Source organism: Dryobates pubescens, chromosome 22, assembly GCF_014839835.1.
Source record: "Dryobates pubescens isolate bDryPub1 chromosome 22, bDryPub1.pri, whole genome shotgun sequence".
Taxonomy (NCBI): Eukaryota; Metazoa; Chordata; class Aves; order Piciformes; family Picidae; genus Dryobates; species Dryobates pubescens.
In genome coordinates, this window is record NC_071633.1 from 10,423,309 (window position 1) to 10,439,012 (window position 15,704).

The 15,704-nt window shown below is 35.7% G+C and overlaps 1 protein-coding gene across 7 annotated transcripts in view; it reads left to right on the top strand.

The window, feature by feature from the left end:
• The window catches only part of SBF2 (SET binding factor 2), a 195,868-nt gene extending 181,454 nt beyond the window's left edge, over nucleotides 1-14,414 (top strand). For all 7 annotated transcript variants that reach the window (XM_054172043.1, XM_054172045.1, XM_054172047.1 and 4 more), the window contains 8 exons: nucleotides 359-485; nucleotides 1,893-2,020; nucleotides 3,191-3,424; nucleotides 7,837-7,941; nucleotides 9,341-9,534; nucleotides 9,953-10,040; nucleotides 10,840-10,971; nucleotides 11,261-14,414. In XM_054172043.1, the coding sequence (XP_054028018.1) occupies nucleotides 359-485; nucleotides 1,893-2,020; nucleotides 3,191-3,424; nucleotides 7,837-7,941; nucleotides 9,341-9,534; nucleotides 9,953-10,040; nucleotides 10,840-10,971; nucleotides 11,261-11,359 (1,107 nt within the window). In that variant the 3' untranslated portion in view covers nucleotides 11,360-14,414. The remainder of the gene's footprint in view (nucleotides 1-358; nucleotides 486-1,892; nucleotides 2,021-3,190; nucleotides 3,425-7,836; nucleotides 7,942-9,340; nucleotides 9,535-9,952; nucleotides 10,041-10,839; nucleotides 10,972-11,260) is intronic.
• Nucleotides 14,415-15,704: the final 1,290 nt, after the last annotated feature.

Consider the following 15,704-nt stretch of genomic DNA (forward strand, 5'->3'; position numbering starts at 1 on the left):
CTCCTGTGTTGGAGTCCTATTTTATCAGGAGCATTTCTCCCTGATGACTGAGCTGTATTTTAAATTTTGCAGACTGCACTGCAGCAGAACAAATCAGCAATAACAGTAGTCACTTCTCCTAGCCGTGGCATCTCTTCCATTTTTGCAGGATAAACAGTACATTATTTTAATTAGCTTTAAATACTTTTAGACAAAATGTAGAAGGATTTGTGTGCACAAACAAGACAGTTGCCTATGGATTTATTTGTTGTCAACATTCACAGGTGAATTATTTTATGGTCATGTTTCATATTTTTATTTCTTATATTATCTGTTTGTGTTATACTTTAACATCCTCTTTTTCCCCCTTTCCTTTCAGATTCATAACCAATACCCAACAGAATTTGAATTCAATCAGTATTATCTGAAGTTTCTGGCTTTTCATCATATATCAAATAGATTTAAAACATTTCTTCTGGATTCTGACTATGAAAGACTAGAACATGGTACGTGTGATGATGGTTTATTGCATATTGGTTTTGTAGTTGTCAGTATTTTTCTCATCAATAGTCAACCTACAAAAATTTGCCTAGATGGTTCAGTAATTACATAGATGATACAATGAATTCCATTTCAGGACTATTAAGCAAAGCAGAGGTGATGAACATGCAGAATTTTCTGAACAAAGGATTACTGAGCCATGCCACTGGTGGGACTAAGAAAGTAGGAGAAATTAGTGCCATGCCTCAGGGATTTTATTCATGTGCTTCAGTTTCCCCTATTAAATAACTGATTTTAACAGAGTCCTTGGGGGAGTCCTTCAGGGAGTGCAATACCTTACAGGAAAAGAAAGCCTTTCCATCTACTATCTCTCACTTCTTTCTCTTGCATTCTTTTCATTATTTCTTTCCTTTTATATTTCCTTTTTATTCTGTCTGTTGTGTGTGACTTTACTGGCCTTAACTACCCTCAGGACCTTTTAAGTCTTCTCAGCCACAGTTGAGGTAGTTATTGGAAGTTGTTCATTAAGCCAAACACGTGCTCTGAATTTCACAGCTTTGTGGGGTGGTTTATTATGGCACAGGGTCAATCTGAATGCTTTTCTTAAAAACTGTAGTTCATGTAGAATAGACTAAAGTTGAGCAACTATCTTCAGGCCACAAATATGATTGGTGGCTGGAGCACCTCCCTTGTGAGGACAGGCTGAGAGAGATGGAGTTGTTGGGTATGGAAAAGAAAAGGCTCTGGGGATGCCTTACAGTGGCCTTTTTCAGTAGTTAAAGGGCCCTACAGGAAAGATGGGGAGGGACTCTATCAAGGGGTGTAGAAATAGAATGAGAGTTAAAAGTTTCAACATGGTTTTACAGTTTGATGGGGCAGTGTTGTATATTTGGGTGGTTTCCTTTCAGATACCATTCAATACAATATAAAATCCTGCTTTCAGTAGTCTTCAGATAAAATATACGTACTTCCAAAGTCATTTCAGATAGCACAAATCCATGGCTAATTATTTGCACTAGGCTGATTTGTTTTCCCTGAAATGAGTTAGTAAGTAATTTCAGGTGTAGCTGGTCCAGCAGATTGGAAGGGCCGATAACCTGCGGTAGTGGGGGCAGAATCAGTAATCAGGGCTTGCCAGTCTGCTGAGTCAGGATAGCTGCAGGCAGAAGGGGGACATTCACTGATACACTCAGGTGTTTCAGTAAACTGCAGAACAGGTTTATAAATATGCTATGGAATAATTGCAGTTACAAAGCACAGTAGTTGTTTCATCAAATACAATCTCTGGTTGCAATGGCATTTGATAGTAGATCTTACTGTAAGTTTAGTCTGTGAAATTCCTTTTGGCTATGCTTTAGTGCTTGTTATGCATTATCAAAAAGCTATCTTTCTGCTGCTGTTGTTTTCCCTAGGGACATTGTTTGAAGATAAAGGAGATAAACATGCCAAAAAAGGAATTTGTATTTGGGAGTGCATTGAAAAGATGCACAAAAGGAGCCCCATTTTCTTCAATTACCTCTATGCCCCTGCTGAAACAGAGGTATGAATATTTCAAACACACACAACAAAACAACAAACAGGTGGTTTGCTATTCTGAGTGATTCCTTGATACATTTTGGAATCTTAATTGTCTTTAACTAGATTAAGAATTTGACGGATAAAGTTGCCCTGCATTGGTTGATTTGAGCAGTGTCTCATGGGCTTACACTGTCAGCCACCTTAGTTAGGGGCCAGATTCTGGAGCCTCTGTTTATGCATCTTACTGAGTTAAATGAGGATCTTTGGTTGATTTTTTTTTTAAACAAAACAATGCATACTGCAAACCACAGTTATGGGGAAATGAGTTTAGAGTCATAATAGGATACATTTCCTAATGATCTGAATCACATCTATCTCACTGTCTCATATGATAATGCATGACCACTAGGTTGGACTGTCTTTTAAATAATTACATAAACTGCACAACACACCAGTATAGAATTCTGCAATAGCTGGGGAAGAAGCAGTAAAAATATCCTTGCTGTTCTTACTGTAGTACTGGATAGAAGTCTGTTTTAAGATGTTCCTGCCATCCACTGCCCCCATAGCTGTTAATTCCTGTGCTGCTCTCTCCCTGCATTCACCTGAGGCAATAATTCTTTTTGAGTAAGATGCACACAAACTTGAAAGTCTTAACCTTATTTTGTAAAAGTCAAAAAAACCCCAACCACAGAGTAATCTGGTTTAAACTGCTCTGAAAGGTCTACAGTCTCTGTCTCTCTACTTTATGTTGCTGTGGGTTTTTTCCCAGTGGTTTCTCCACCTATGTTATACAGCCTGCCTCCTTTTTTCCCCACGGTAAAGAATCTTGGAATTTATGCTGAGGAAAATTGAAGGGTGATTGTTATCGAGTGCCTTTTGTATCTTTACCAGGAGATAAAAAGATTGTGGGGATACCATACTACATATGCTGAATTGGAGTTCTTGGTAGGCACCTGATTTAGTAGATAGAAGGATAAAAATGAGCAGTATACTCTCAAAGCTAGTATTAGCTTTAGGTTTTCATCTTCCTGAGCCAAGATCTTGCTATTGAAATTATCAGACTGCAGTGCCAATCACCCAGGGCAAGGTACTGTTCAATATAGCAAAATGTAGAAAATACAGATACCGTGTTATAAATCTGAAACTCAAACTCCCTTCTCTTGTTCTAATTAAACTTTGTTTTGAACAGGCATTGAAACCAAATGTAAATATGTCCAGCCTCAAAAAGTGGGATTATTATGTTGAAGAGATTTTGGCTACAGGCCCTTCCTATGACTGGACTATGGTAACTGCAAAATGCAGTGTTTCAGAGGAAACTGACCAAACAGATGGTTCACTATCTCAGACTAAGAGGAAAATAGTATGGCCATGTTATGATGATGTTAAAAAAATACAACCTGATGCCATCAGCTGCCTTTTAAATGTAAGTATACATGTTACACAGAACAGTAAGTTCTCATATGTTTATGAAATTCATATTTACTTTTTAAGTGATTGCCTTGTAGATACACTGTTACGAAAAATAACATGCTAGATGTTAAAACAACTTTTAGTAGAAATGACAAAGACCCAGATTTACAGACAGGTCAAAGGCCAGGATCTGACACTTGTTGATTTTAACAAGTGGGAGGCAGATATACAAATAAAAACTGAACATCTTGGCCAAAATCTCTCTAAGAAGCTTTCCATGATTGCTCTTAGTTGATATTTGTATTTACTGAGACTAAACTGGTAAATTTAGATCCTTTAGAATATTTGGGAATGCTTGATTTTGGCTTTTCCTTGTCTGGCTTCATGTAGGCTGCTTAGGTTTTATTCTTTCTTCATTAAAAGATGAAAAGGGATCTCATTATTGTGATAATTGGTGTAGTTATTTAGAGTGATTTAACATCTGCATTTTATTCAATGTTTGTTGGTTGATTATAAATAATTAACAGTCCTAATTTGAGCTATTGTTTAAAGCCACATATTTAGATATGTATCATTATACACACTTCTTATATTTTGAAAACTAATTGCAGACTACTTTACATTAGAGCTGGGATTACGGAGCCTGATGCTGCAGTGCTTGGGAAATTGCAGCATGCTCTGTGTCCCCAAACTTCTGTGTCCCCAGGCTCCTGTGAATGATTTTTAGCAAAGTCTTAAGGCAGGATGTTTCTGAATGGATTTGTGTCCTTCAGAATAGACTTGCATCTGGCACATTCCCCCAATTTTAGGGGGGGGTCCATTCCTTTGAATTGTAACTGATGAAACATAGAAATGATAGCTAATTTAAACAAAGAAAGAAAAAACACCCCAACCAACCACACATACAAAAACCCACAAACTAAAAAATCCACCCCAATCCACTTCTAAAATTCCTCTTGAGTGAAGGTAGCTGGAACTTCTCAGAGCTTACAACTTCACAAATGCAAAGAAAGATAAGTTTCTCAGCAGAGGTAATACCAGGGATTCATTAGCCAAAACTCAGAGTTTTCCTATCAGGTAAGTAGAGGCCAGAATTACATCCAGAATATAGCAACAATATTCTTCCTAAGGTAGATGCCAAACTGTCCACATTCACAACTGTGAGAAACTGCTATATAACAGGAAAATTAGCCATATTATAGTCTAAAGATATGTTGGTCAAGTTTTATGAAGTTTAAATGTTATTTGTGAATTAGATTATAGTAATAAAAGATAGCAATGGAGAAGGACATGTGGAAAACTTTGAAGAGGTTGTATAAAGGTTATAAAAATATTCTTCTGAGTTTTAAAAGCAAAGTGAACTTTCTTTTAAAACAAGTTGTTAATTTAGGGCTATTGCTGATGTAGGAGAAAGACCTGTCTCTAATCATAAATCCATTGAGAATGTGTTGGTATCCAAAAAATATTTGAACTGAGACCATATTTAGCAATGCTAAATTACTAGGGAAGATTGATTCTCCCTTAGTTTATAATGATAACCCTGAATTTTTTTGTTCTAGAGATATTTTTCAGTTTAAAATTCTTCAGGATGTAAAGGTGAAACAGAAGTTATTGAGTATCCTAATTCACAATTTTCCGTAATACAATGTGGTGCTCTTACATTTAGAGCAAAACATGTAATTTTTTTAGCAATAAATATTCTAATATGGGTTGGGTTCATAACAATCCACCTCTAATCAGATGTGTGTGATAGCTCTTTGGTTTCCATAAATCTTAATGGTTATGAGTTTTAGGAAGTTAACCAATCTGCAGATTTCATTTTAGTCCTAAATGAAGCCTTTTAAAGACTGCAGATGATAAATGCATTTCACAGTACAGATTTCTGTATAAGGCTTGATTAACTTCTACCACATCAGATGGAGCCAACAAGTATGGGCTAGGTTGTCAAATCTTATAAATGTTTCTCATATAGACTTGCTCTTCAAGTGATCCTTTAACATGAGTATGTTGTGATATATTGTAAATGAGCTAACTTTTCTGAGTGGTCAAAGGGAAGTGCAAAGCCCTGTGCCCCATACACCAGTCTGTGCTGGGCATGTCTAGCTGGAAAACAGCTTTGCATTAAAAAGGGTCCTGGGGCTCCTAGGAAGCGCCAACCATGAGCCAACAACTGCCCTTGCAACAACAGCTAGTGGTATTCTGACTTGGATTAGGAATGTTGCCTGTAAGTTGAGGGAGGTGATTCTTTCTCTTAGTTCAGCCCTGCTAAGGCCAAACCTGGAGTACCATGCTCAGTGCTGGACTCCCTTGCACAAGTTAACTCCTGTCTGTACCATTCAGATATTACGAATCAGATTACTGTGCAGATATGTCTTTTGAAAGGCACAATAAAGCTAATGGCTTGTAATTACTATGTCAGGAAATAGATACTCATATTATAACCTTTGTTTTGTTTTGGGTTTTTGTTAACGCATATTGGCTTCTGCGCCCATAAGTCTCAGCAACAGGAGATGAGGCAGAAAGATAGATTTAAGGATTCTTTTCTTTCAAGGAAATGCAGCTATTCATAGTCCATTTCACGCACAGAAAGAGAAAGAAATCCAACTTCTTCAGTAAAATTTAAAACTGAAGGGGCAAGAGTAAATCTTAGTGATTTATCACCATGTAAGTTTTTTGCATGGGGTTTATTAAAGGAGAATTTAGTCCTAGCTTTTCAAGTTATATATAGGAAATTGTTGAGAGCTTTTCATTTTAAGTTCTGGAACCACTCCTCATTGTGGAGCCAAAAACAAAGGAATGTGACCCAGTTGCTAAGTAACAAGTTTCAGTTACTTCCAGATTCTGCAGAGAAGGATTCAGAAGTCAAGATTAGGGCAGAAAGAGAATGATAAGATTAAAACCTGACCAATTTCTAGCACTGAAGAGCTTGTATCCTTTTGCAGCAATTTAGAAAGCCTTTTGCATTAAAAAAAAAAACAACAAAAAACACCAAACAACACAACCTGTGGTAAGTTGATTCAGTTGCATCTCCCCCATCAGGAAGTGTTTCATACTCAGCGCTTCAGAAGAGTCAAAAAAAATCTAGAGAAGCCTTTAGTCTGTCTTGTGTTTGTTATGCCTTGTTTCTGTGTCCACCTGTGAAGATACTCCAGACAAAACCACTCTGTTTTTATTTCTTGGCAGAAAGAGTGTCCCATATTAATTAATGGATAATGTGGCTTTGAGCTATCTTTAGGATTGAAAACTTCTGCTGTAAAGCAAAATTGCTTAAATTTACCTTCAGCACAGAACAGTTTGTAGAAATATTGTGCTGCTATTATGCTGTCAATTAGTGGCTGTTTTATTTCCACTTAAGAGTTAAAAATTTAGTTCAGGAGTTAATTTTCAGGTCAAAATGTTTTCTTACCTAAAAATTATCAGCATTTTCTGTCAGTCTTTGAATTGGTAACAATTTCTTTAAACTGTCATTCTAAAAGACCAATAAGAGCTGAAGAAGATTACAAAATCAGCTTTAATCATTTGGTATGGTAGGAGTAAATAAAGTCAGACTTACTGTCTCTACTTAGAAGATAAATGTTTAGTTGACTTTTATACAGCATGGTAATTCTGTCTTTGGCCATTTTTGTTCCATCTTAATTGGATTTGCACAACTGAGGTTTTTTAATTGATTTCATTAAGAATCAAATTTTCATGATATAGTTGCTGAAAGTAAAAATATGGAAAGGAAGCATGGCAAGAAGTATAGAGGACAGATCAAAGTAACGAGCAATGTGTCAGTAAGTGTGCACAAGTAAACAGAGACTAACAAAATTGCCTTTTTTTCACTGAACTTTGCATGCACTGTCATATTAACAGGAAATAACCCTAACTGGGGGTTATCAACGCAGGTCATATGCTCAAGTTCCACAACAAGAACATGTTGTTACAGTTTGGCATGCAGATTGAATAAATCTTTCTGTTTCATTTCCTCCTTTTATTGCAGCTTTGTATCACATTTTATAAACCAGGGTAAATGTTAATATTGGCAGTGTACAGCGTTGGTATCACAGCACAGAATTTGTTCTTTGTAAATATTTTTATAAAATATCAGCCCATCCTTATCATTGTCACGTTTCTATTCTAGCAGTTGGTGTGGAATTTTGTGTGTTCAGATCTGGCAGAGACTTGAAAGCATAATGGCTCCTCCAACCTCTCAGAGAAGAATGATGTGGCTGATGCTCTGTTTGGTTGCTTTTGACTCCTAAGTGTAGTTGGTTTCAGTTCATAGCTGGTTTGACAGAAGGTTTTTTTACTTTACTGAGCAACATGGCCTAAAGGTTCCCTGTGTAGAAATATTGACTAGATAATGGTTGTATAAAAATGATTGGCAGAAAGTGATCAGTTAGAAATGTTTATCCTTAAGAAAAGCCTTGTTATTTGTTTCAGGAAATCGAAAGGTTGGAAAGTAAATTAAATCAGAGCCCAGAAAGGTGGCAGCTTTTGTGGGAAAGGGTCAAAATTAATCTAAAGGATGACACCAGACAAGACAATGTAAGTAGTAAAAGAGTTCATCTAATAGAGTAATTCAGTTCCTCCTATATAGGCTACCTGGGGCACTGACAAAATGACTGTATTTCTTGGAGTAAAGCACTGCTTTTGAAAAACTGTATGTGTTGTTCTAACTCATGATACTGGCTCTGTACTTCTGCATGTAGGAAAACATTTTTATACTTGTGCTATTTAATTGCTTTTCCAGAGTATATGAAGGCATACAGATAAAATGAGCATGAGCATTTTAGTAATACACAAATATATGCTTTTATGTATTTAAAAGATTCTTTAAGTACAAAAATCTCAGTTCCTGAAAGCAGCCAAAAGGACACCACAGAGTTTCAGAGATGAGTAAAAATATTTCCCTGTCTAAATGGAATTTCTGATTTGTAGATTCTAAGAAAGGTAGGAGGTGTTCATGCTTGTATTTCCAGTTCTTGACTGTGGTGAAAAAAATAGCTGACAATATACATATTTTTCTAAGTCAAAGGCTGCCTCTTTGCCATCTACATGTACTAGAAAAAAATGTTAGATACTGCTTCTTGTGAGCTTTCCCTATAAACCTGGCACAGTGAGTTACCAGCTCAAGACAGTACCCTAATGCTTCCCAAGTTTACCAGCTTCCATGTCATGGTTAGTTGGCAGCACTACTTTGTTATTTGTCCATTGCTCCCAGCAAAGCAATATGCTTTGTCTGTCAGTCATTCATGTGCATTTCATAAGCTGGATGAATTCAAGATGAACAAAGGTTTATCCTAGCAAAGCAGAGGATTTTTTAATTAAATTGGAAACAGAAAAAAAAATGCAAGTATAAATATAACTCCTGATATCAATCTCCTGTCATAGCTGTTATTTAAGGATTCTCAGATGAATGCAATATCTAAGGGTCAGCCACAAAGTCTCTTATCTCTAGGATGCTGTCATTTAGATTAAGATCAAATTCAGCATCCCTCCTCTTCCAGGTTATTGAGATTCTACTAAAATGATTTTAATCTATGAAGTAGCTCTTGGAAATTGTATTCTTTTTTCCTTCCCTCCCTTGCCTCTATTGCTTCCTTGTGAAATTAGGGAAATTCATTCTATCCAAATATCTTGATTAGTTCTAGTTGCTTCTGAGAAAGCAAGGGAATCAATCCTTCAAGATTTTGTCACTGGAGGATACAAGGCTTTTCTGAAATACTGATTTCTCACACCATGTGAATCCTTCTGAGTCAGAAATGTGCTGAATTGCCATCCTTCTGACTTTTTTTCTGAAGCTGCACCAACTTGTATTATAAAGATTTTTTTAATTTTATAAGTCACTACTTGCATGTTGTGCCACATATTATCAATATAATGTTCAGCCAGCCTCACAATGCATGACACATTGTGTTCCTTTTTTTATTACAATCTTTTTTAGCTCCAGAGACATCCTTCTGGCTCCTCAGGGATGATGTCAGCTAATCTCCATTCCTATCAGAAGAGGTCTTTATTGGAAATACCTGACAGTGGGCAGGGTGAGGAACAGAGTACAAGTGTCCCTCCCTCTAATGGAGTAGATAGAAGAACAACTACGCTATACAATCATTTCACATCAAAGACTGATGAAAATAGGTAAACTGAAGAATCTCTGAGTATTTATGAACCTTGTATTAAATTGGTACAAGTCTCTGCCTTAGAGAAATTAAAGAAGAAAACATTTTTGTATGCACAAAATGCTTTGTGACTACTTTATTCCTTCTTTGTGGTTTTGATTACATCTAGTTGTCCTAATGGATGGGCCCCTACACCCTCTAGCAGTATCTTTGTCTTCATGTGCGCACAAGCATATTGCAGCTGCACGTTTAATGCGTCCAAAGTACTGAAATAGTGTTTATTACTCTATGACAGTTGCCAATAACTAACCTATTGGTTTAAACTCATTTTGTTTTACTGTAGTAATAGAAGTGTTGGTAGTCATTTGGGGCTTTTATTTATGGCTAGTATTCATATAATGGAATCATCTGCCATGGGTATTTTCTGTATCCTTCAGGTCGTTTGAAGGTACGCTATACAAAAGAGGAGCTTTACTAAAAGGTTGGAAACCTCGTTGGTTTGTGCTGGATGTGACAAAACACCAGGTAAAACCTTTTGGATAATGGATTTTTTGTGACTATTTTGCTGCCTTTGTACAGATTTGTTTTAGAAATAATACTGATTATTTTCAGATGTTATGTTTGTGTTACTTCATTATTGACTACGTATCTACTTTTATCATAGGTATCTTGTAGCTGATACAGCATTTTGAATGGACAGAGGATTTTTAGTATTTTTTAAACAGTCATAGCTGTGGAGCACATTATCACAAAACTCTTCTTAGACTGACGTCTAGAATTATTATTTGAGTCCAAACATTTTTTTGCCTGCTTCATAACTCAGAATAAAAAAAGCCAACTAGTGGCTGAAGATGCTTTCTGGGCATTGTGGTACCCATGCAATACAAGCATTTTGTTAAACTCTAGAATGTCATTAAGCAAGTAAGTGGTGAGCGTAATTTGCCCATAAATTTGACCTCTTCAGTTTCCAAAAGAACTGAAAACTCTTTCTGATCTTGAGAGTGCAGATCTTAAGAGATATTTCCTAGAGTGCAGCTAGGATGCTGAGAGCTAATACAGTAACTGATAGCAAGTTTGATTCAGGCATTCATATTGAATGTTATGTGTATGCTCAGTGGGACTTTTACAGCCTCTTTGCCTTGAACATTTTTCTTTGCCAAATGAAAGGGCACTATATGTGCTGGAAAATCATAATCTGAATTGCTGCAGCAGAAAACTCTGTTTACCTCACTTGACTTTCTAGTATTTGTCTGCTAAGGAAAAGGAAAGAAATGATGAAAGGTTCATCTAAATACCGTATTTGAGTTTGTCTCTTGTTGTCTAGCTGAGATACTATGATTCTGGTGAAGATACAAGCTGCAAGGGACACATAGATCTTGCAGAAGTAGAAACTGTGATTCCTGCTTCTCCATCAATTGGAGCCCCAAAACATGCAAGTGAAAAAGCATTTTTTGATGTAAGTATATTTGATCTTTACTTGATCTTTATGTGCATCTTTCTTTTTTGGTGTGATTAACCTACTTCTGTCGATCCTGTTTGAAAGTGTGAGCTGGGAAGGAGCTGTCATGCCAACTCAAGACAAAAAGCTTTTATGCAGCTAGCATCTGTCAACAGCAGAAGTTAAAAAAAATGTTGTGTTCAGACCCAATTAGTACATTGAGTATTACAGTTTAAAGTTTGCAAGGTGTTTCTTCTGTTTTGTGTGTTGACTTGCCTGTCTTCCTGTTCTTATTTTTCCCTTACAGCTGAAGACAAATAAACGTGTGTATAATTTTTGTGCCCAAGATGCACAGAGTGCTCAACAATGGATGGATAGGATCCAGAGCTGCATTTCAGATGCATAGAAAAGAAAAACGTTCCACAACAAAGACATGCTTAAAGCACCTCTTCCTGTGAGAAGCTAAGTTCTGAAATGTTACTGACAGACAACCAGCCTTCCTTACATTTCAGCTGTAAAAGTTCATCTTATGCTAAAGTTCCTTTTCTGTTTAATAATTATAACCACTGTAACTGCGATTTTTTTTTTTTTCAGCAGGGAGGACTTAGAAAAATAATAATCCCATTTATCCTGATTTTTCCACTTTCTTCAGTACAATTCCTAGCTATAAAAGTGGGCTGTATTTGCACTATCATCTCATCCTGGTTTTCTCATTTCAGAGCTCCTTCTGTTAGGAAACCTGTCCAAAGGAAATTGTAGACATTTTCCCTCCAACAGGAAGTGTATTTTCAGTTTATTTATATTTTTAAGCAGAATGTTCTTATATCCAGGCTAGTTGTGAGTAAGAGGGAAGATGTCTACAATTCCTAAGAATAAAAAAGTGATGCTAGTGAGTCAAACAACCTATTTATCAAATTGCCAATGTTTATAGACAGTTAATATTTTTAAAGACCAAAAAGTGAAACTGCCTGATACCAGACTTTCAAGTGTCTTCTCATTTTGCAGGTTGTTCTCTAATCTTGTGCTCTGCTGAGTGCTTCCGCAATGTTGTAACAGAATTTCAAATTCTAGGGCTTATCTGAAGATCACAGCACTTTTATTTTAGACTCCATTTGAAGTTACAATGGGATAAACGAAAGAAAACTTGCCGATGCTATCCAGGAGAAACAAAACAACAAACTAGGAATTCAGTGGAAGAAAGATGTATTATATGTGAGTTGTATATGTTAATTTATATGCCGTTCTGCTCACTGTAAAATAAATAACAAACATGACAATGCACTAAACAATGAAGCAAGCACTTGCACTGAAACCTTTAAAATGCAGACATTTTGCAGGACAGAGGTAGGTTATTTATAGCAGAACAATGCTAGCTAGTTAACATTTACAGATATTAAATATGTACATAATCAGGTTTGATGTGTTGTGCTTTGATACTTTTTAAACATTTTTTGCACACGAATTGGAAGACTGTTTATAGATTTTTACATTTGATAAAATTGTGTTTGTTCAGCTTAAAGTCCTGGCAAAACATTTTTAATAGCCCCAAATTAACAGAAACTACAATCTACAAATAGTGATCACATTGAGTAGAACACGTAGGTAACTATGCCTTTGTTTTTATTTGGAAATGTTAATATGTTAAATAGCACACTAATACTGCAAAAGATTTGTACATATGATTCACTATTTTCTCATTTTTCCAGACATTCTGCTTGTATTTAATGTCAGCCTAACCAAACTGACTACACATAAGATTTTTCAGTTATTAAATTGTTTGTGCTTTTTTTATAACTAATGTATTTTGTCAGAAGTGAACATAAATTTCTCACCACATGCAATAGAAAATGCAGCTGTTTTTCAAAACAAAATACGAAGGATTTTTCTAGCATTTTTCAACTGACAAATTTCCACCTGTGACAATGGTGTTTGCACATTTGTATTTTTCTTTGTATATTAAGTACTTTTATATGTACTTTGTAAAATACTGATCCTTGTCTTAGGTTATATGAGAATATACATACCAGTGCTTATTTTTTAACTAGTTAATTTTAACTCTTGTATGTTATGTGATATATGTATGCTAACCACCTTGTAATAAATACACCTCTTAAGGAAAAGTAAAACCCTTCCTTTTACTGTAAAAGAGAAAAAGCAAGACCCACTCATTGAATTATTTCCACGGGCACAAGACAAATCATTATTTACTCTGTATTAAGAATAGTGGGTGTATTAAAAACTGTGGTCTTTTGTATACTTGTAAATATTCTTACATAAAAGTTGCACTTGAGCATCCTTAAACACTTCTTGACAGTAACACTAAAGACTAAAGAAATCAGAATTTAAAGCAAAATTATCATTCTAACAACTCTTCATATTTAGCCTTTACTAAAAGGCTAAATACATACAATGTTCATACTAAGTCATCAAATAATGATGTTAAAGATGTAATTTTTTTATTTAACAATCCTGTATGGTATCACAACATAAATCAGCTGCATACTTTCACCCTGAAATCTGACTGATTTTTATCACCGTATGCAAAAATGACCTAGTTCATAAGAAATAAAATAGACAAAAAAAATTACAAGGTCTTACTTGAGAATTTGCATCTGAATTGAATTACTGATTGTAGTGTGGGATAGCAGAGTTATAATGGAAAGGGAATGTGTGATGGAGGTAGGGGACCTGTGACAATTCTTGGATGCTGCAGTGCTTTGGTGCTTAGTTGATGATAAGGTTTGCATATTGAGCTTGACATGGATGCTAATGTTGCCTTAAATGTTGATCTTAATTTTTAGTGTCTGTATTGATTAAAAATGGACATGAGCAACTTAACTTAAAAATACCCAAATAAAAGCTGAAATGAGATATATGATATTTGTTGTGTTTGTATAAGGAATATATAAAGGAGTGGTTAGGCATAGGTTCTTGATATGAAGGCACTAAGATCTGCAGTGTCCCTGAGAGTCTCTTCTATACAAAATGAAATTTCCAACAGAGACTTAGAGAAAATGTGTAGAAGTTAGCATAACATAAGCCACAGGATTTGTCAATGTGTTTGAGTTGTGGCAGAAATAGAGAATTAGAAACAGAACATTTGCTTAGGAGCAAATCTGTTAAAAGGGATCCATCTTCTTTTTCTATGAAAATTTTCCAGAAAAAGGAACCCCTCTAGGAGTTTGGGATGAGGTAAACGTGTGCCCCCACTGGTGTTTTGTATTGTTACTTTCATACTGTGTATCATAACATTCCTACTTTAGAAAAGAGAATTGTCAGGGCCTTTACATAAGGCAAGAGGATTGTTTGTCCTTCTCTGTGCTCAGCAACAAAATACTCTAAAAATAGGTAATGGGATGAACTGAGTTTGTTTTGAAGAGTTGTTACGGGTATATTATATTAGTAATTTCTCTTTCCTGTCTGATAGGCAATTATTTTCTATGAAAGTCCTTACTTTTGATGGAAACTTTGAGTTGGTGTACTAAATAATAAAATACTTAGCATGCCACATGCATGGGTCACTGGTTATGTAATAATACACAAACAGCTAACAGACCCAGGGACAAATGTTCAAAATTTTTATCACATCCCACAGACATTATTTGTATCTGATATTTTATGAATTGCAGACATAACAAAAATGTGGTGATCTTGTCCAAATATTGTCATTTTGCCTTTTTGTCCTGCAGTATTCTTGGGAATACGTCTAAGTGGCTGTACCACATTTCTCATTTTTCGTATTTATGATCATCCAAATATTTTTGTCTGTTGGTGATTATCTTGTGGTTGCTTTGGGGAGTCAGAAAACTGAAATTAATCTACCAGTTTCCCTGTTAGGCTAAAGTTCATGCTGAATATCAATGTTGCACCTACTTTCTGGATTTCATCTGTATTAAATCAGTTTCTCCCCAAGGCTTGGCTACTGTGCAAGCCCAAGGGCAGTATTAGCATCCACATCCTCATTTATGAAATTTTAATCTTTGATTTTTTTCACATACAGCTTTTTCTTAATTGACTATCAAATACGGATGCTTCAAGTTTATTACTGTTTCCTCTCTTTACTTACTAGTTCAGATAGGTTCTCAAAGGAATGGATTAGTAATACAAATACTGCCGATAAAAATTGGGTTTGTGGAGTTTTGGCATCACAGAAAGAGTCTAAAGACAAATTTTACTATTGTTTAAATTTGTTTGTTTGTTTCCTGCTGTAGACCTTTCCATTCCAGTTTAAGGTGATAGGACCTTTTTACCCAAAAAGATTAATCAATTTACAGTCTTTAACTGACTAAGATTGTGTAATCAATGAAATTCAAAGGAGTAGCAGATCGGTCAAGTGCAATCAGTGCAATCAGGTGTAATCACACTCCACTGACAGTTGTGGAAGTTTCTCTTTCATCACAAGACTGCCCATCAAGAACTGAAGGGACTGAATATTGGTGTCATTTCTTGTGTCTATTTCATACTTGCTTGTTAAACATCTTTTAATGGTTTGAGATTGTCAGAATGCTTATCTGAGCCATTCCTGAGAAGACTAAGAGTCTTTCTTGAACTGAGATGTTTGATTTCATATGTGGACTCCATAAATTACTCCTATAAAGTTCTCAAAACCCACTCTTGGAACAAAAGGTAAAAGCTTGTGTTTTAAACACATACTCTCCAACATTATTTATTTGTTTACACCTTGATCCCTATGCAGGCTCTGCAACAGGGAGATGTGCAAGTGGGAGCTGGATTGTAATTTCAGACTGCTA